The sequence below is a fragment of the Lepidochelys kempii genome, chromosome 11 (assembly GCF_965140285.1).
Source record: "Lepidochelys kempii isolate rLepKem1 chromosome 11, rLepKem1.hap1, whole genome shotgun sequence".
NCBI classification, from domain to species: domain Eukaryota; kingdom Metazoa; phylum Chordata; order Testudines; family Cheloniidae; genus Lepidochelys; species Lepidochelys kempii.
In genome coordinates this window covers 14,097,095-14,119,230 of record NC_136390.1, presented here as the reverse complement: position 1 = coordinate 14,119,230, position 22,136 = coordinate 14,097,095, and the positions used below count along the sequence as shown (strand labels likewise).

The window sequence follows — 22,136 nt, the reverse complement described above, 5'->3', positions numbered from 1 at the left end:
AAGTGGCACTGTGGTGTCAAAAGACCCCGCTCCTATTCTTGAGGCTGCCACTGACTTCTTGTTTGACTTTGGATAAAAATCACTTAGACCCAAATCCTCAAAGGTATTTAGGTGCCTAAGTCCCACCTTTCAATGGGAATTAGGTGCCTAAACACCTTTGAGGATCTGGACCTTTCCTGCTCTTTGCCTCAGTTTCCCCATCTATAAAAGGAAGGTAATAAACCTTTATTCGTGTAGGGTTTTTTTAATTAAGACACTGAGATCCTTAAAGCATTTTGCAATCTTTGGATGGAAGGCACTGTAGAAGTGCAAATAATTATTATGAACGTTTATTGTTATTGGTTTTTTTTAATTGTAATATGGTAGCGCCTGGTGATGTGAACTGAGATTGCGACCCCATTGTGCGAGGTTCTGTGCAAACACACAGTGAGAGACAGCGCCTGATAGCAAAGAGCTGGTCAAATTAATTGCTGTAGGCCATTTGACCATAAAATAGAGAAAGGGACTTTTATATTTTGCAAAGAACATAAGCAGCTGGAGGTTGTTTTTAAATGTATTTTTAAAAAACAAGGTTTTTAAAATGTATACTCTGTAGCTGTTTTTATAACATTTAAAATACATATTATATGCATGGCAGCACCAGTAAAATACTGTCCACTTAATATAGCAGGATTCTGCACACTGACGTATATACACCATCACGGGACCTTTTCACCAGTGTTGTGCATTGCAAATACTCTGCAGTGCATAATACTCCTGCTGCTTTTAACATGCTGCTATCATGAGTTCCAAAGCTGTCCCAGGGGCTTAACCATATCAGGAGTTTAATTCCAGGAGTATATTTCAAATTCTAAAAGTGTGAGGGGGCTGGAGTTTTGTTTGAACATTTGCATTCATCTCCGATCAACACCAGCTTAAGACATAATGGTAATCATTATACTTTACCTTGAAAGCGTGTCTAACGATTGTTTTTTTTAATTTGGAACAGGACTGCCAGGGAGCAAAGGTGACAGGGCTGAACCAGGTACTAGACATTTATCTCGTCTCCATAGCTTGCCCTGTAACACCAGCACAATATAGGACCCAGTATATATCCAGGACACATGCTTAACTTTGACTATTTGCATAGTCCCAATGATGTCAACAGAACCTCCCACGTGCATAAAGTGAAGCAAGTGTTTAAGAGCCTGCAGGATCAGGGCCGTCATGCTTCTGAATTAATTGCACCTCTGAGCCCTCCCAGGGTCTGTTCAAGGAGGCCTTTCACCATCATCAATCTCTGGGCAGGGACCTGCATCACTCTTCCTGCGGAGCAGGGTTGTTTGGTTGTAACCCACCTCCCTGCACTGCCCTTGCTTATCCCAGCAAGCCTGACTAATGTCCAGCTTCTGTGCTTTGTTTTCTCTCCAAGGGCTATGAATGGCATGCGCCAGTGGTTATGAGTAACCAACAGCTCTCTCGGAGCCTTACAGAAACAATGTATAAAACAATAAAAGGTCTAAACACATAATTAAGCTTACCAGTGTTCCCCCGTGACATCTATGGAGACCCTGCATGTTCCAGTCCTTCCATGGGGTTTGATACGCCGCACCCATTTTGGACAAAAGGGTCATGCCCATTTGTTGCCTTAAAATGAAAGCCTGTCTCTTTATACCCCAGTCTCCTAGGTCTCTTGAACACACTCTGAACCAGTATATGCAAACCACCACAGAGACTGGTACTTGTCTGGAACTGTTTGCTGGTCCCAGGGACGGCAGTAATCACACCCCACTGTTTTTAGTTCCTGGAGGAGCTGCAGTAACCCTCCCCATTGGAGTAGAATACAATCCCGAGCCCACAATAATACATATAACCTGTACGAATAACAGGTCTAAAATTGATTCAAGAGTCTCAAGCTAGACCTGTGTTCATCATATCTATCACAGGGTCCTGAACTGATCTGATTTTTGCTACAACAGCAACCTTGTTTCCCATGTAGCCATGTTCATTTAGGTGTGGCCGTTGGTTTGTGTTATTGGGTTTAGCGCCTTATTCTTCTGTGTCATTTTTCTTATGCAAACGTCTTATTTTCTGTGTGTGTAATTGGTGCAATTATTTCATAACCTTCTAATCCATCAGGGGAACGCTACTCCCACCCCAATATAAGGCTCAATGGGACAGCTAGGGAGGGCCGTGTCGAAATTAGGTACCAAGAGAAGTGGGGAACAATATGTGATGATGGATGGGATGACAGAGATGGAACCGTGGTCTGCAAAATGCTGGGATATAGACGCGCAGTTCGCACCATGACGGCACCCCCAGGTAAGTTAATAACTAATCACCCAAATCACCAACTACATTCCGGATCCCAAATTGTGATCTGTGATTTTATATAGTGTGGCTGGTGTTTGGTGTAAGATTCAGCCTTTACAGGGGCAGTATTCATGGCCTCCTGGCACCCAAGCCACTTTCAGCCAGGCATTCAGATACAGAGCTGGAATTTTTTCAGTCCAGGGTGCCACACTTTTTTGGTGCTGCTCTTGTTGCACGGGAAGTCCTAAAATTCTTTCCAAGTGCAGGATCACAGTCTAAGGTTGTACAAAATATATAGTTTCTTGATGGTGAATACTGAGATACTTGCATTCACATGTGAGCTGCATGAACTTTGCAGACATGCTTCCTCAGAGGATAACTCTAGAATTTCCATTCGTCCCTTTTATCTCCCTCCCACCTGCTATTTCTATTTCCCGATTGTCAAAATACCCACCCACCCCACTGGCCTCCGAAAGAGAAATTATGATGGTCCAGACCAGAGGCAACCCATGCCTGCCGATGGGGAAGAGGGGGGGCCGAGTCAGGGCAGCCGGCTTCAGCAGTTACAGTCTGTGTGAGCATGCTCAGTACAAGCCAAGCACAAATCTCAGGGTGACCCTGCCTCCACCCCCACACATCCCCTCTTGTCCGGACCCTGCCACTCTTACCAAGACAAAACTCATACTGAAGCAAATGGGTGTTCTGCTAAAGTAAAGAGGGGCAGTATCATAACCTATAGAATAATCACCCAGCAATCAAGAACTTACAGAACAGTTGTGTGGAAGTGTTATGGGACAACTGGGCACAAGCCATTCAGATATAGGGATAATCAACAGAAGCAAGGTTTTTAGAGATTTCTGTGTTAAATAGGATTGCTGGGATTAGCGATTGAGATTATCACTGAGGTGAATCATTATAATTAAAATGAAAACCCTTCTATCCTCTACCCACCCTCAAGTTTTACCCACAACCTGAACTCACTCAACTTTTCCAAAGTTCACAAAAGTTCACTCAATGGTGTTTCCTCTCTGATCTCTCAATTCCATGTGCCCCTGCACTTCCTTCTTCTAGCCAAAGCTGGAAGCAGAAGTGCCACAATAGTACTAGAAAGTCTGCTCTTGCAAAATTTCCAGCCCAGTTTTGCAGACCCAGAGGGTAGTGATCATTTGGATGAAACCGTCTAACCTAAATCTGTGCACTGTCTTAGTTATGCCCTATATTAGTGGCAAGTGTAATTCTCTGCAGCAGGGTACCCAAAGGCCTCTTAAGTAAGTGTTACCCTTTCCATTTGGAAGTGACCATGGGCAATATGTGAAGCAAAGTGCATGAGATTCAAGCTGAGAGACCACCTCCAACATGTCAGATGACAACTTTGATTGCAATCCAGCCAGCTCCTTCCCCTCCTGTGTTTTGATCCAGGAGTTCATTATGTATTCCCCTGGGGGGAGTTTGCCGGGGGACCTTGTTCTATTTTTCACTGGTAACAAAAGACAGAATTGTGACCTGCTCTTACCAGGACACACATGGTGGTAAAGGTGCACCAGGGAAGGCTTCTTCCTCACTCCGCGCTGTGAGCCACAATGGACATAACCTGTACAAAGAGCCCTTTCCTTCCATCTGAGTTAGCTGCACTGCAGGTCACTGAGCACTGGGAAGAGCAGCCTTTGCAGGCCCACTGTTCCCATTCACCTGTAGATGGGTGGAGGGAGGGCTGGGAATAGGTGGAGCTTTGACTCCACCCTCCAGTGCGCCAGCCTGCAATGCCAAGCTGCTGTTAGAGGGGAAGTCAGCTGCCCCCAGTAAAAGGCTGCAATCCGTTACTTTCTCTTGGGAGCCGTGGCAAAGCAGGGAGGGGAAATGTAACTGTCACAGTTCCTTCCCAGGCCTCCTCCTGGGGTGACACAGGTACCCGCTCCCGACACAGAGCTGTGCCTCGAGGCTAAGTCTAGCCCTAAGGGAAGTGTGAAACCTAAAGAATGTCGTCTTTGTGATTCACATTACAGATTTCTTTGGGTGACTGTATATGTCTGTTTCCCATGCTCTACAGTGACTTATTTTGCTTTTTATTTATTTTTTTTAACCACTCACCCCCAAAAAAGGTTCTGGTCAGATTTGGCTTGATGACGTGGAGTGCAATGGAATGGAATCCTCCATTTTGAACTGTGAAAAAAACAAGTGGGGGGACCACAACTGCAGCCACAATGAAGATGCTGGTGTGGAATGTGCCTAAGATGGTGTCGAAATGGGCATGATACACTGCTGTCTGGCATAAGATGTCTTAATTCCACAAGTTCCAACAGACTGCGCTGCTGTTGTCCATGGCTGGGACTTGCTTCTTTGTTTCGGTGTTTGTAAAACTGTTGGTTTCTTTAGCTATTTTAAAAATATGCATCAATGAGGCAAGTAATTGTTCCTTAAATCTTTAATAACCAGTAAGGCCAAAAGTAAACCAGGAAATCCAGTTGCCACAAAACAATTAGAGACAGAAAAGGAATGAAATACCCAACTCACTCAAATACTCGTAAATCTTTGGGTAACCTGGCCGGTCTGGTATCCAGCAATCATGTATTCTGCACAGGGTGGAAGGATAATGGAAGTTAAAGCATAGGAGTAGGAGACCTATGCCCTGCACTCTTCCTAGCTCTTCCCTGGCCCTCCTTCATGACCGTGGCCAAGTCACTAAGGCCCAGATCCTTAAAGGTGAGGAGTTAGGCACATGAATACCTTTGAGGATCTGGGCCTTAACCTCTCTGTTTCTCAGTTTCACAGCCTCCCAATCTATTAACAGAGGTAATGATACTTACCTCTCAGGAGTATTATGAAGATTGGTTCATATTCAAAAGTCCTTTTAGATCCTCAGACATAAGGCTCTATGGAAATATAGAAATATATACAAATATAAAGCAGGAGCATGCATTAGCAACAGTAATATTCTGTCAGGAAGTCACTGATGATTAAGTGTAAAGCTTGCAGAGTTAACTGTCCTATATGTAGATACATAATGGCTTCCACCCTTTACTGTCTGTTATACACAACCATGTCTGATGCATTGATTTTTATTTGTACTGAGCATTTTCTCTCTTTTTAAGGATCCACAACACACCCCTGCACCATACATTTCCATATTGTAAAGTGGTGGATGAACAGTAGCACATACAGAGCTGTGTACAGTATATCTTGCTTACAGGAATGTTACTTTAAAATAAGAAATAAGTTTACCAAAACCCTTTTCCTGTGCTTTGATATTATTATGCAACCCTGGCTACATTTGTTTCCCTTAGATGACTGTGGAATTTTCTTCTATGTAATAATACAGTGTCACACACAAAGTGAAATGTGTCTGAGCCATGCCACAAAGTTTTAGGACTGGTTCACACTACATGGTTAGGCAGCTTATGTCATCCTAATTATGTCAATGTCTACACTACAGCCTTCCTCCCACCAGTGTAAATGCCCTACTACACCGACATCATAAATTCCCCTCCACAAGAGGCGTAAGTCTTATGTCGGTGTAGTTAGGGTGATGCAGTGTCTGTGTAGACACTGCATTCCTTACATTGGCTGTTGGCTGTCTTGTTAATTTCATGGCAGGAGCTGTGAAATTGACAAGAAAGCCAGACAGCTAAAGGCCCCCATGCCCTTGGAGAGCTTGGTGGTTGGACCCTGCTCCCAGCTGGGAGCAAGGGCAAGAAGCCCTGTGCAGCCACCGCTCCCAGCTCCTGATGGGGAATGGGAAGTTGCGGGGGAGCCCGCCGGGAACTGGTAGGGTAGCCGGACTCCCAGCAGGGAGTTGACAGCAGAGCTTAGAGACCAAGCTCTCAGCTCCCCACACTGCCTCTCTTAGGTCAGGGGAAGTGCTCCTGGTGAGGACGCGCACCAGTGACCCAAGGAGAGTAGTGTGGACATGAACCACCTCAGTAATTACTGCAGCGGCTGTAAGTCAACCTAATATAGGTTGACTTACGTTTCTCATGTAGGCAGCCCCTGAGAGAGATCACATCACAGAGGAGGAGTGGTTTCTGAGGCAAGGGGGTGTTGTCCCCCCCGAACTCATGTAATAAAATTCTCTGGACCCTGATTCTTAAGCAGGCTCAAGTGCAGCAAGTGTCACCCGTAAGCGATCTAAATACACAACTCATTTCAAACTCAGAGAGTAGATAATTGGAGAGAGGGATGAGCCTTATGAAGAGAAGGAAATCTGCTAATGTTTTCCAGCCTCCACTCTGGTTCCTTTCTGATAGATCCAGTTTCCCTTCTTGGGTCAGATTCAGAGGAGGCAAGGCACATGCATCATCAAAACCAGGAGGCTGAAACCTCGTCAGCCACAAGCATTTTTAAAACTTGCTCTAGAAGCAGTGGCACATCCAAATGAGAGCAGTGCCACATCCCGCATTGCCAAGGCTCCTTCCCCACTCTGAACTCCAGGGTACCGATGGGGGGACCCGCATGAAAGACCCCCTAAGCTTATTCTTACCAGCTTAGGTTAAAAACTTCCCCGAGGTACAAACTTTGCCTTGTCCTTGAACCCTATGCTGCCACCACCAAGCGTGTTAACAAAGAACAGGGAAAGAGCCCACTTGGAGACATCTTCCCCCAAAATATCCTCCCCCCCAAACCCTACACCCCCTTTCCTGGGGAAGCTTGATAAAAAATCCTCACCAACTTGTACAGGTGAACACAGACCCAAACCCTTGGATCTTAAGAACAATGAAAAATCAATAAGGTTCTTAAAAGAAGAATTTTAATTAAAGAAAAGGTAAAAGAATCACCTCTGTAAAATCAGGATGGTAAATACCTTACAGGGTAATCAGATTCAAAACATAGAGAATCCCTCTAGGCTAAACCTTAGGTTACAAAAAGACACAAAAACAGGAATATACATTCCATGCAGCACAGCCTATTTTACCAGACATTAAACAAAAGGAAATCTAACAGATTTCTAGCTAGATTACTTACTAACAGAAGTTCTGAGACTGCATTCCTGATCTGTTCCCAGCAAAAGCATCGCACAGACCCTTTGTTTCCCCCCTCCAGCTTTGAAAGTATCTTGTCTCCTCATTGGTCATTTTGGTCAGGTGCCAGCGAGGCTGTCTTAGCTTCTTAACCCTTTACAGGTGAAAGGGTTTTGCCTCTGGTCAGCAAGGATTTTATAGCACTGTATACAGAAAGGTGGTTACCCTTCCCTTTATTTTTATGACATATATAAATTAAGGGAGTTGGCCTGTCTCACCAGTGTGGTAAATAATGCTCCTTGGACTAAAGTAGCTCCTCCTAGGGTTTCCGTTTGCAATCAGTGAATCTGTGTGATATTAATTCATCCATCATTTTGTAATAGCAAGCCGCATGTATCAAGCCTCCCTCACTCTCTGCAATGAAGGGACTTACAAACAGTATCTGTGCTTGTTGCATCAGCCAATACCTCTTTGTCCTTGTGCTTTCTGATTTTGTTAATCAGACATGGGAGAGGAGGTTCCTCAGAATGATCAGGCCAGATCCTGAGATCCTCACTCCATTTTTACTCAGGCCAATTCCCACTGGAGGCACAGGCTCAGTGCACCTCCTGAAGAAATGGCTCTTATAGGGCCCCAGCTGGAGTTTAAAGTTCCTTCTCCAAAGGCTGAATTCTCATTCAGGAGATTCCTCAGAGTCCAAGGCCAGAAGGCAGCAGTGTGATTGTCTCGTCTGACCTTCTGTAGAACACGGGCCATAGGGATTGCCTGTATTAAGGTCGGTATCTAGGCTTTGGGACTGCGCTCATCACCATTGTATCCGAGAGGTGTACACGTTTTTAAAACTCTTCACTTTCTGTTCGTAACAGGGCATACAGCTTTTCACATATGCCCAGATCCCAGTACACATTTACATGTGTCGTATATGCTTTGTGTTGGGTGTGTGGGGTAGCAGTCAAACGCCAAAAATAGGGTCAAAACTTTATCTTCAAGGCCTAAGCTCATGGTCTTCAAAGAAGTTCACACAATTAGTAGTTTTGACTTTTTATATAGCACCAGTATTGTTCTAGTGGATGCTTTAGAGACAACTATGGATACAAGGTCTTTGCCCCTGAAAGCTCAGGAGAGATGGGGAGAGAGGCGTAACAAAATCAAAGTGATTAAACCCTGCCTTTGTCAAAATGCAGCAAATATTTATTGACAGGCATATGTGATTGAATGATGGTATCCAACATGAGCTTAACAAACAAAGACAAGTTGGCAAAACCTCCCCTGCCCCAGAAGAGAGGGTGATTTCTAATCAAACGTTTAGTTCTTTCTTTTCCCACATGCTCATCTAATTTTTGTTTCTGCTTGTGCAGTTCTTGTTTTTGCCACATCAGAACTCAATCTTTAAAAGTTAAGGAAATGTTCAGATCTGGACTTCCCAGTTCATAATATGTGTTATGCAGAATTCAACCCAAATTCCTGTCTTTATGCATGATGCCTCTCTCCTCAGCCTTTTGAAAAGCTGACATTGGTCGGTTTCATATCCCCTGTAAAGTTTTTCTGGGAAGCCCTTTTGCCTCTAAATTCCAGGTGGCAGATAAACTTTTAAAGGGGAAAAGGTCATGTTACTTAGTGGGACCCGTGTTTAGAAAAATATAATTACTGCCTTTGTCTATCAAATCTATTTCCTGGAAAATAACCACCTCTACTTCCAAGACTTCACCCTGCTTTCTGAATCCTGCCACTTGGTTGGGTATAACATTTGTTGAAGATCTATTCTTTTTAATACTCTCAAATTGTTCATGAACCAATCCTTATTTCTATGAATGTCTTAATTGTAAGTAAATGCCTAGTAGTTTATGGGAACAAATTTCAGCCTATGGGTATCATCATCTATTATTGGCTACTCGTGGTGTGTGGTTCTTGATCTGCGTCACAATGCATTATTTCTTCTCCCCAATTGAATGTTTAAACAAGAGAATAACAAGCGACTAAAACAGCAGATAGTGAATAGTTCACTTTGGTCTGAATCTTTAGATTAATCATCCCCAGGCTAAAATGTGCAAAACATTCGGGATTTTCAAACTTTTTCCCAGCTATACAACAGCCATCCAAATACTCACAAACACTGTCTGATATTACCCCACAAGTTAACTGTAAACTGAATTCTTGGCTTCCATTTCCCAAAACATTTGCAAATCCATTATCATATTAGGCACCCAGCTCTAGTTGAGTAAGAACCCCATATTCAACTGTGGGCATCCTCCCAGGATGTCCAGCCATCACATTTGGATGAGTTAAGTGCCCATCTCTGTCTCCGTGGTAAGTCCAGCCTCCCAGTGCAGAATATGGACATCCTACTAAATCTCCCACATTTGAAAACTAGGCTTATTGTGTTGAAATTCAGTCACAGCTGCTTATAATGTTCTTGTGTCATGGTGGTCTGTTGCTTCAAGAAGAATTAGGCAAAAGTGTGGCAAATAAGTAGTACCCTGGAGAAGGAAACTGATAAAAACAGAACTTTAAAGGAGAGAACTAGATGATCCTGATGGTCACTTTTGACCTTAAAGTCTAGAAGATGCTAACTGTTTGAAAAGGGGAAGCAACAGCAAGTGCTGGCCAGGACACAGATCAACCTTGGAAATAACGTCTGTTGTAACTTTGTTTTGGAATTTCATTAACCTAACATTTCTTAAAGTCGGAGTCCACCCTAGCATGGCACCAGTGCAACCAAAGAAAGTTCTTCTTGATCCAAGTTAATTTTTTCCAATTGTTTCTATTTCACTCACAAGAGAATATTACAATTATGCTATGGCAACACTAGAGAGCTCTCCCATCGACTTAATTAATCCACCCCAAATGAACAGTGGTGGCTGTCCACACCAGCGCTTACATTGGTGTAATTCACATTGCTCAGGGGGGTGGCTTATCCACACCTCTGAGTGACATCAGTTATGCCAACCTAAGCTGTAGTATAGACATAGCCAAAGTGTAACAGCAGGAGAGCTCCATGCATATTAACGTCGTGGTCACATGGCTGCCATGCACACAAAGTGTACCACACTGCCTTTTTCTTACCAGAGCTGCCACTGGGTTAATATGACACATCTGATTAAGCATGAACTCGTTTAAGGCCTTGTCTGCACTGAAAAGTTTTGCTGATTTAACTAGACTGTTAAAGTTACAGCAGCCCTACTACCCCAGAGTGGAGTCAGGTATACTGGTAAAAAAGTGCTTATACCAGTATTGCTCATTCTGCTTTGAGAAGTGAAATATCCCATAAGGCACCTTTCTACTATTACAACCGATATAAGGCATCTGTGACAGGTTCAGTCACAGAGACCCCCTTGGGACTGTCACCTGATGTGCTGGAATTACCTCTGAGCCTGTCTTCCCTGCCAGTTTGGGACTCCAGAACCCTGTCTTGCTGAGACATACACGCTAGCCTACTGCAGAGACCCAGGGTCCGAACCACGCCCCCAAAGCTGCAGACTTAATTGAAAACGGCTTAGCAAATACTCCCATCTCCAGCACCAAGACACCCAGCTCCCAAAGGGACCCAAACCCCCAAATAAATCCATTTTACTCTGTATAAAGCTTATACAGGGTAAACTCATGAATTGTCTGCCCTCTATAACACTGATAGAGAGATATGCATAGCTGTTTGCGCCCCCAGCTATTTATCACATACTCCACGTTAATTAATAAACAAGTGACTTTATTAAGTATAAAAAGTAGGATTTAAGTGGTTTCAAGTAATAACAGATAGAACAAAGTAAGTCACCAAGTAAAATAAAGCAAAAACATGCAAATCTAAGCCTAATACATTAAGAAACTGAATACAAGTAAATCTCACCCTCAGAGATGTTCCAATAAGCTTCTTTCACAGACTAGACTCCTTCTTGGTCTGGGCCCAATCCTTTCCCCTGGTACAGTCCTTGTTAGTTCCAGCTCAGATGGTAACAAAGGGGATTTCTCATGACTGAAGCCCCCTTTGTTCTGTTCCACCCCCTTTTATGGCTTTGGCAAAAGGCAGGAATCCTTTGTCTGTCTCTATGTTCCCACCCTTCCTTCTAAATGGAAAAGTACCAGCTTTAAGATGGATTCCAATAGCAGGTGACATGATCACTTGTCACTGTAAGACCTCATTCTTCATTACCCACAGGCTGGCCCCCATGTCCACAAGAAGGCTGGCAGGTAATGTGACAGGGTCAGGCCAGATTGCTACAGGAGAGTGAGAGGAGGCAGATACATTAGCCCCAGATTAAGCAGGTCCCCTTTGCCTGGGTAAAGTAAAAGGGGCAGTTCCAGAACAATCAGGAACTTGCTGGAACCAATTAAGGGAGGCAGGCTAATTAGGACACGTGGCGCCAATTAAGAAGATGGTAATCTCAATTAAGACAGGCAGGCTAATCAGGGCACCTCGTTTAAAAAGGACCTCACTTCAGTCAGTGAGCAGCGTGCAAGGAGTGGGAAGTGAGAGGGTGTGCTGCTGGAGGACTGAGAAGTACAAACGCTATCTGGCATCAGGAGAAAGGTCCTGTGGTGAGGATAAAGATGTTGGGAGGAGGCCATGGGGAAGTAGCTCAGGGCGTTGTAGCTGTCACACAGCTGTTACAGGAAACATTGTAAACAGCTGTAATCCACAGGGCCCTGGTCTGGAACCCGAAGTAGAGGATGGGTCCCTATTTGATATAAGAGGAGTTGACCCGGACTGTGGGTCCCACCAGAGGGGAAGATCTCTGGCCTGACCCCCCCCTCCCGACCCACTAGGTGGGTCAGCAGAGATTGCGGGGATTGTTCTCCTCCTGTTCCCCATGCTGGCCAGTGATGAGGTTAGCTGAGTGAACAGCAGGTTTGAGCCACTAGCAAAAGTGGCCAAACTGAGGGCTGCTGTGAATCTCTGAGGTGAGCAAATTGGCCAATAAGCACAGGACCCAGCAAAGCAGAGGAGGAACTTTGTCACAGTAAATAAACTATCTACAGCCAATTATCCTAGTCAATGGGAGCCATCAAGATTCTAAACCACCATTAATGGCCCACACTTTGCATAATTACAATAGGACCTCAGCGTTAACTTCATATTTCTAGTTTCAGATACAAGAATGATACATATGTACAAATAGGATGAACACACTCAGTATCTTAAAGCTTTGTAATGATACTTTACAAGAGACTGTTTGCATAAAGCATATTCCAGTTACATTATATTCACATTCATAAGCATATTTCCATGAACATATGGAGTGCAACATCACAGCACCTTTCTGCTATTACAACTGCATCCCCACTAGGGCTTTTAGTGATATAAATATGTTGTGTGTGTTTGTGCGGGGGTGGAGGGGATCATACCCCTTACTAACATAGTCATACTGGTAAAGCTGGAGTGTAGACCCGTCTTAAATCCCTGAATTTGGTGACCTGCTTTTCCATTCACACCTGACTTCTAAACTGGTGAATGTCTCCTGGAAGGGGAAAAAACTAACTGCTCCTCTTAGCCCCTCTTTTGCTAACAGGAGTTTATCACAGGCAAATTTCTTTAATCCAGGCCTTGAGTCACCTACAGGGTCCTTACCCATCTCTGAATGGTTTTGTTAATTTCAGTATAGCAAGCAGGATCTGGCCTTATGTTTGAACTATTTCATTTCTTTATGCCAGAACTTCAAACTTATTTTTAAAATCGTGCTGAAATAATATGTAGGAGAGACGGGAGGACCCTACAATTTGCTAGCCAAAGATCCCAGGAATATAGGATTGGAGATGTGTGGGCAGCTCTGCTTTCACCACATAAGTAAAATGAGTTCAGTGCTTTTGAGTGGCACAGCAGTGAGACGTACTTTGCAGACTATCTGTTGGCCAAATCAGACAGTCTCTATGCAAAAGAATAAATGGACACAAATCTGACATCAGGAACCATAACATTCAAAAACCAGTAGGAGAACACTTCAATCTCTCTGGTCACTCAATAACAGACCTAAAAGTGGCAATTCTTCAACAAAAAAACTTCAAAAACAGACTCCAACGTGAAGCTGAAGAACTGGAATTAATCTGCAAACTGGATACCATCAGATTAGGCCTGAATAGAGACTGGGTGTGGTTGGGTCATTACAAAACCTATACTTAACTTCCCCAATACTAATTTCTCCCTATTGTTACTCACACCTTCTTGTCAACTGTCTGTAATGATCCACTTTCTTACCACTTCAAAAGTTATTTTTCCTCCCTTGGTATCCTGCTGTTAATTGATTTATCTCGTTAGACTGACCTCACACTTGATAAAGCAACCCCCATCCTTTCATGTATTTATACCTGCTCCTGTATTTTCACTCCATGTATCTGATGAAGTGGGTTCTAGCCCACGAAAGCTTATGCCCAGATAAATTTGTTAGTCTCTAAGATGCCACAAGGACTCCTCATTCTTTTTTACCCTGACTTTCAGTTTCCATTTACCAGAAATGAACCTTTATCTTTCCCAGGTTTACACGTCTTAGAACGCCCAGGGACAGTTCTGTTTTTTCCCCTAAAGTGAATTTGTGTTGGTTTCTAGTTAGATGCACTGAAAGCAGAAGTCCTCTAATTATATCTTGAAGCATATGTATTATTGGCAGCAGAAGTGCAGGGTAAAACTTTCTAAAGTACCCATTAGGACTTGGGTGTTCTTGAAAATCTAACCCTCAAGGATTACAACCTAGTTGTGTGCTTAAATACTATTGTGATGAATCTACAGATGGTTGAATTGCTAGTTAGGAATAATAGCCATTATGAATTTAGCCCCTTTTCTTGGTTAGCAAAACTTTCTTACACTGATCTTGGGGGGGGTTAATGTATTAATTATTCATAAATATTCACTGGATATTCTGAACAAATGTTAGGAGGCCAGGTCCTTTCAAGGTGTAAATCAGCATAACTCTATCTACTGTGTTATCTTCAGACCATGGGGTTTTTGTAACCTCTTTGCTTTGGCTGTTCACTATTTATCGTTCCTGGTGTGTGGTTGGTCACCCAAGTCACATTGCGCTATTTCTGCTCCCTGATTGGATAGACTGAAATATTTTAAACAGGAGAAAAATGAGCAGTTACTAATGCACTTTCTGGTATATTGTCATGCAAGTAACCATTGTGCTAAAACTTGTGAAAGTTTTGTGATTCCCCAATGCTTTCACAAATAACTGGTTGGTCAATATTGGGGAATAACCAATATATCCCCTCCCAAATCAGAGCCAACCAAATTGGAGGGTGGGGGGAGGGAAATATTTGCATATCCGTTTTTTACTATTAAAGGAAGCTCTCGGAGGGACCGGACACCTCTCAGTCCATTCAGTCCTTGCCCCCTCACCTGAGACTGTCAACAAGCTTCATCTGCCAGCCAGCGCACATTTACACTTCATCCCACTCTCTGTTCTCGTGTTGTACTGCACTTTGTCAAGCACTGATTTCAGTAACTGTCCATTGGCACTCCCATAGCTCCTGCTTGTAGAGCCCTGGGAATGTGAGATTCCCTGATATATTAGCCTCATCTGATGGGCTAACACCATATGTCCTGTTCCCTGCTAAAATGAGCATACATGCAGTGTAGTACTTTACAGACACATACAGGCCCTGCCCCCTGCCCCACAGGCCTTATAATCAAAATCAGGCAAATAGATGATACACAAAGAAGCGAGGCAGCCGAGGACAGCATGAGCATGGCAAGTGAGATTTTTATACTATGTATTAATTCTTTTATTAGACTGATCTGGGGCTTTTATTGTTCAGGTTTTTTTAATTCCATTTCCTCTAAAGTGTGTGTCATTTCAGTTCACATATAGAAATTGTAAACACTAACGAAGGGGCATTTCTGTCTGTTAAACTAAAGTGGCATGCATTATCTGAATGCTTTCTATTTGTGAGCGCAACTTTAGAGTAACTGGGTCAAAAAAATAAATAATGACCAAGTCATTCTGCAGTGCCAGACAGGACAGGCCAATTCTAATATGCAAAGTACATGAAAACTGGAAGGACCACGCTGAATGAGTAACAGTTGTCATCTGATTTTGTAAGTACTACTTAGCCATGCGACCAGGGAAGTGAACTGTCCTTTGTAACCCTTCCTAACATAGAGGGGCTGACCCTGCTTTCAAGAGCTCAGGATCAGATTTACAATATTTGAGTCTTCATCCGAAATACTATGAAGCTTATGTTCAAAGTGAAACCGGAGAAAAATCTTAAAGGGCAATGAGAAGAAGAAAAAAAAAACCTTCACCCTCACTGGCAGTATGTGCTCAGCTGAGCAGCATTTCTGGTCTGAAGGGTTATTCAGGTCTACTAAAATAATCTCCCTGATGGCTGGATTCACAAATCCTAATCCTGGACCCCTGTAAATCTGTCCCAAGTTCCCAGCATGCTTGAATTGTGGGGAATTCAAAGTAGCATGCAGCCCTCAGAAGAGAGGGCTTTATAATTCTATTTCACCAGGAACAGCCTCCCAAAGAAGACTGATCACTTGGGATATTTAAAACTAGACTGAAAAAGAAAAAGACGAGTAACCCTACAACAGAGAAGACACCTGCAGTAACAAGGAGTTGGACTAGATGATCTCCAAGGTCTATTCTAGCACTTTCCTTCATTTCCTTCCCGCCTTTCGCAGATTCCCCCCAGGGAGCAGTCTTTGCACTTTCTAGTCGCGACCCATTAGAAGTTGCAATTTTTTCCCTGCCATCCCCCTCCACCCCAAGGCGTGAAATGAATTTAATAACCCCAGCCTGTCAGACACCCCGTCGGTGGTCCGCACCCTGTCTACCCGCCTTAGCGGACCACGAGGCTGTATTAAGAGTCCTACCAGGGAACACCCCAGAAATTGTAACCCCACCCCCCCATGAGCTGCGGCATGCACTACGGAAGTTCCTAGAACACACCCGTGGCGCCCGCAATAGGGTACAGCTGGCTCTTCAGCTATGGGGGGACTTTGACCAAATCCTCCAGGCCACAAGGGCCCTTATACAGGAAGGCAGGGGGCAAGGAAGGCGCGGTGCTGCGGCCTACGAGCGAGCCCGCAGCTTCCGACACAATCTACTCATCCACGGGATGGGTCACGGGTTGCTGCCCAACCCGACGGGGGCCCTGAACACCCCCTCCAACAAGAAACCCCCACCCCCCCAGCCCTCCTCATGACGCCTCTTATTATTGCAACCCTGAATACCAGGGGCTGTAGGATGGCTCTCCGCAGGTCCCAGATGCTCTCTTACCTTCAGGAAGGGGGGTACTCTGTAGTTTTCCTGCAGGAGACCCATACGGACCCAACCGCCGAGGACAGGTGGCGGCTGGAGTGTGGGGACAGGGCATACTTTAGCCACTTCACGACTTGGCAAGCTGGAGTGGTGACCCTGTTCTCCCCCAACCTACAGCCTGAGGTGCTAGGGGTCACTGAGGCCGTGCCGGGCCACCTGCTGCACCTTCGAGTCCGTATGGAGTGGCTCGTGGTCAATCTTGTTAACATCTATGCCCCGCAAATCAGCTCAAGGCGACCACAATTCTATCAGCGGGTGTCCGACTTTCTCGGCACCCTAGATTCGCACGAGTGCCTGGTCCTGGGAGGGGACTTTAACACCACCCTCGAGGAACGGGACCGCTCAGGGGCCGAGCCGAGCCCGGCCGCCGTGAATATTCTACGAGGGATAGTTGAACATCACTCCCTAGTGGACGTCTGGCGTGACCATCACCCAGATGACACTTCCATGTTCACTTTTGTCCAGGTGGAGGCCCATCAGTCACACCACTCTCGGTTGGACCGTATTTACTTATCCCGTTTCCATCTTTCACAGGCCCACTCCTCCGCCATTCAGCCGGCCCCATTCTCCGACCATCACTTAGTCACCGTAACAGTCTCCCTCCGTGCAGAGAGACCGGGGCCGGCCTATTGGCACTTTAACAACAGCCTGTTGGAGGACGAGAGCTTTGTGACGTCCTTCTGGGAGCTTTGGCTGGCCTGGCGAGAGCAGTGGCGTGCCTTTCCCTCGGTGCGGCGATGGTGGGATCTCGGGAAGGTGCGCGCCAAGCTCTTCTGCCGTGACTACACTCGGGGCACCAGCCGACGGCGAAATACGGTGATAGAGCAGTTGGAACGGGAGGTCTTAGAGATGGAGAAAGAAAAGGAGTACTTGTGGCACCTTAGAGACTAACCAATTTATTTGAGCATGAGCTTTCGTGAGCTATAGCTCACTTCATCGGATCCATGCTGTGGAAACTGCAGCAGACTTTATATACACACAGAGATCATAAAACAATACCTCCTCCCACCCCACTGTCCTGCTGGTAATAGCTTATCTAAAGTGATCAAAAAGTTGGGCCATTTCCAGCACAAATCCAGGTTTTCTCACCCCCCCCCCACCCCCATACACACACAAACTCACTCTCCTGCTGGTAATAGCTCATCCAAAGTGACCACTCTCCCTACAATGTGCATGGTAATCAAGGTGGTCACTTTGGATGAGCTATTACCAGCAGGAGAGTGAGTTTGTGTGTGTATGGGGGTGGGGGGGTGAGAAAACGTGGATTTGTGCTGGAAATGGCCCACCTTGATTATCATGCACATTGTAGGGAGAGTGGTCACTTTAGATGAGCTATTACCAGAAGGAGAGTGAGTTTGTGTGTGTGTTTTTTGGAGGGGGGTGAGGGGGTGAGAGAACCTGGATTTGTGCAGGAAATGGCCCACCTTGATTATCATGCACATTGTGTAGAGAGTTGTCACTTTGGATGGGCTATTACCAGCAGGAGAGTGAGTTTGTGTGTGTGGGGGGGGGGGGTGGAGGGTGAGAAAACCTGGATTTGTGCAGGAAATGGCCCAACTTGATGATCACTTTAGATAAGCTATTACCAGCAGGACAGTGGGGTGGGAGGAGGTATTGTTTTATGATCTCTGTGTGTATATAAAGTCTGCTGCAGTTTCCACGGTATGCATCCGATGAAGTGAGCTGTAGCTCACGAAAGCTCATGCTCAAATAAATTGGTTAGTCTCTAAGGTGCCACAAGTACTCCTTTTCTTTTTGCGAATACAGACTAACACGGCTGTTACTCTGAAACCTGTCATTAGAGATGGAGAGGCGCCTGGCCGCCAACCCCAAGGACCCATCCCTCTGCGGAGCGTGCCGGGAGAAGCGGGAGGAGCTCTGGGCCCTCGAGGACCACCGGGCCCGAGGTGCCTTCGTTCGGTCCCGCATCCGCCTCCTTCGGGAGATGGACCGCGGCTCCCGCTTCTTCTATGCCCTGGAGAAAATGAGGGGGGCCAAGAAACACATCACCTGCCTTCTAGCAGAAGACGGCACCCCCCTCACGGATCCGGAGGAGATGTGTGGGAGGGCCCGTGACTTCTACACAAGCCTTTTCTCCCCGGATCCGACCGATCCTGGCGCTTGCGGGGTACTCTGGGAGGAACTCCCCACGGTCAGAGTGGGCGACCGAGACTGGCTAGAGCTGCCTCTCACCCTGGCTGAGTTCTCGGAAGCCCTCCGTCGCATGCCCACCAATAAATCTCCGGGGATGGACGGGCTGACCGTGGAGTTTTACCGCGCGTTCTGGGACATCCTCGGCCCAGACCTAGTCACTGTCTGGGCTGAGTCCTTGCAGAGCGGGGTCCTCCCTCTGTCGTGCAGGCGAGCAGTGCTCGGCTTGTTGCCGAAGAAGGGGGACCTCCGCGATTTACAAAACTGGCGTCCTGTCTCACTCCTCAGCACGGACTACAAAATCGTAGCGAAAGCAATCTCGCTGCGGCTAGGGTCCATGATAGCGGACGTGATCCACCCAGACCAGACCTATACTGTCCCGGGTCGCAGCATTTTTGACAACCTCTTTCTAGTCCGAGACCTTTTGGAACTCGGGTGGAGAGATGGTCTGTCGTTCGCCCTCCTGTCTCTTGATCAGGAGAAGGCGTTCGATAGAGTAGACCATGGGTACCTCCTGAGCACTCTGCAGGCGTTTGGATTCAGACCTCAGTTTGTGAGTTTTCTCCGGGTGCTGTACGCCTCCACGGAGTGTTTGGTTAGGCTCAACTGGACCCTGACCGAACTGGTCAGCTTCGGGCAAGGAGTGCGGCAGGGGTGCCCCCTCTCGGGCTAGCTGTACACTCTGGCGATTGAGCCTTTCCTCTGTCTTCTCCGCAGGAGGTTGGCAGGGTTGGTGCTGCGGGAGCCAGAGCTGCGGCTGGTCCTGTCGGCGTACGCTGATGACGTACTCCTCGTGGTCCAGGACCAGGGCGACTTGGCGCGAGTGGAGGCATGCCAGGCCATCTATTCAGCAGCCTCCTCCACCCAAGTCAACTGGGTCAAGAGCTCTGGCTTGGCGGTGGGGGACTGGCGGCAGGTAAGCTCCCTCCCACCCGCGCTTCAGACCATCCGGTGGAGTGTGGGTCCACTGCTCTATCTCGGCATTTACCTTTCCGCCACGCACTCTTCCCCGCCGGAGAACTGGCAAAATTTAGAGGGCGGGGTGATAGAGCGGATCCGGAGATGTACGAGGCTACTCTGATGTCTCTCCCTCCGAGGGAGAGCACTGGTGCTTAACCAACTAGTCCTGTCCACGCTCTGGTACCGGCTCAACACCCTGGCCCCGGCCCCGGGTTTCCTGACCCACCTCCGGAGATTGATTCTAGAGTTCTTCTGGTCAGGAATGCACTGGGCCCCTGTTGGAGTTCTTCATCTACCCCTGAAGGAAGGAGGGCAGGGCCTGAAGTGTCTGTACACTCAGGTCCGCGTTTTCTGCCTCCAGGCCCTGCAGAGGCTCCTTTATAGTGCAGGTAGTTCGACGTGGAGCATATTGGTGCACGCCTTCCTGCGCCACTTCCAAGGGCTCCGATACGACCGGCAGCTCTTTTATCTTTGTCCGAGAGGTTTTCCGTGAGACCTCTCCGGGCTGCCGGTCTTCTACCAGGACCTCCTCCGGACCTGGAAACTGTTTCTAATGACCAGGTCCATGGTGGCCACCGTGGGAGCAGATCTCCTCACAGAGCCCCTGCTACACAATCCCCAACTCCGTGTGCAGGTGGCGGAGTCCCGCTCGGTGTGCCAGAGGTTGGTCCTGGCGGAAGTCACGAGGGTCAGAGACCTCCTGGACTACGACCGGAGAGACTGGCTGGATCCTCTGACGCTCGCTCGGCGCATGGGTCTCTCCAGCCCTCGTACCCCCCGGCGCGTACTTCAGGAGGTGAAGGCCGCCTTGACCCCCGCTGCTCGGGCTTATGTCAACCGAGCCTTGCGCGAGGGCACACCCCGCCCATCCTCTACTCCAGGCCTGCCGGACCTTTTCATTGGGCCCCTACCCTGTCGATCCCAACAAACCCCTCACCCTTTCACCGCAAGTCGGCTGCATGAACTGCAGCCGGTCAGTTTTCAAATCGCACCACGGAAATATTTATACACACTTACGCTTCACACCCTTCACGCCCACACCCTGGTGTCCCGCTCCGATACAAAGTGGCGGGACCTCCTGCCACCTTTGGAGGGTGAACAACCTCGGTGGGGCAGCCTGTATTCCACTTTGGTCCCGAGGCCCGTCGGGGACATCAGTTGGCGGCTCCTTCACGGAGCTGTGAGCACGGGCGTGTTTCTGACATGGTTTACCCCCATCCCGGATACTTGCCCTTTTTGTAATGTGAGGAAAACCCTGGCGCACGTATATCTAGAGTGTGCCAGATTGCTGCCCCTTTTCCGGCTCCTCACAAATATTCTATTGCACTTTTGGCTTCATTTCTCCCCTCACCTTTTTATCTATACACTCCCCATCCGTAGCCCCACAAAATCACAAGATCTCCTGGTTAACCTCCTCCTAGCCTTGGCTAAAACAGCCATTTATAAAACCAGAGAGGGGAGGTTGGCCCATGAAACGTCCTGCGATTGTAGGGCCTTTTTCCAATCCTCAGTACATTCACGTATCCGGGCGGAGTTCCTCTGGGCGGCGTCCACCGACTCCCTTGATGCCTTCGAGGAGCGGTGGGCGCTGTCCGGGGTTCTCTGCTTGGTGACCCCATCCGGTTCCCTCAGTCTGACCCTTTGATTGAGGGGAAGAGCGAGAGATGCCACCCCAGCCGTTGCCGCTGCGGATACCATCATTACTGTCATCTAGGAGGGGTCCTATAATACATGGGTGTCTACCCCCCCACCCCCAAACCGCCCACCCCGCAGCCGTGCCCATCTTGCCGGGCACTCTCAGGAGAGGGCTAATCGGTGACACTGGGCGCGGCACTAGGTAACTCGAGGGGGTGGAAGACCACGAGTGTCGAGGAAGCCCCCCCGCTCTGGGCCCAGGCTAGCCTGAACACTTCTCCCTCCTGAAAGCTGCTGTGTTATACCTTCTGTTTGCATTGTTTTGTTGCATAGTTTGTTTTGTTTTCCTTGGTAACTCTTTGCAAGTGTTACACAATAAATTTTTTTTTTGTTTCAAAAAAAAAAAAAACCTTCCCTGTAACCTTACCCACGGAAAAGGGACCTACTTAGCCTGCTCTCCTGCTGCTGCCCCCTGGCCTGGGCTTTCCTTGCTTTTTGCCCCTGCTTTCGGCTCCCCCCCGCCCCCGACCGGGCCAGACGCTCTCCCCCCTTTCTTTTCTTTTTGTTGTTTTTTTTTCTTTCTCCGCTGTTGCTAGAGTGCTGGCTGGCTGCCGGCCGGCTGTTAGCCCCCTCTCCCCGCCCCCGGCCTGCCCTCGGACACTGCTGCCGCTCCAGCTGAAACCCCCCTGAGAGGGGGGGGCCTGCCGGCCCACTTCCCCAGAGGGGGAGTGGAAGTACCCAGCCCCAGACCCAGCCGCTTGCTGTTTGTCTGCGGACCCGTCTCCGGTCGAGAGGACTCTTATCACTTGCTTCGGCATTTCTGGAATGCAAAAAAGAAAGCCCGGAACAGACGGAGAAAAAGCCGTCCACCGGAGGAACACCACCTGGAGAATCT

At 47.3% G+C, this 22,136-nt stretch overlaps 1 protein-coding gene across 3 annotated transcripts in view; it reads left to right on the top strand.

The window, feature by feature from the left end:
- Positions 1 to 5,709, top strand: part of MARCO (macrophage receptor with collagenous structure) — an 85,057-nt gene extending 79,348 nt beyond the window's left edge. For all 3 annotated transcript variants that reach the window (XM_073305237.2, XM_073305240.2, XM_073305234.1), the window contains 3 exons: positions 989 to 1,024; positions 2,119 to 2,301; positions 4,392 to 5,709. In XM_073305237.2, the coding sequence (XP_073161338.1) occupies positions 989 to 1,024; positions 2,119 to 2,301; positions 4,392 to 4,522 (350 nt within the window). In that variant the 3' untranslated portion in view covers positions 4,523 to 5,709. The remainder of the gene's footprint in view (positions 1 to 988; positions 1,025 to 2,118; positions 2,302 to 4,391) is intronic.
- The last annotated feature ends 16,427 nt before the right edge of the window (positions 5,710 to 22,136 follow it).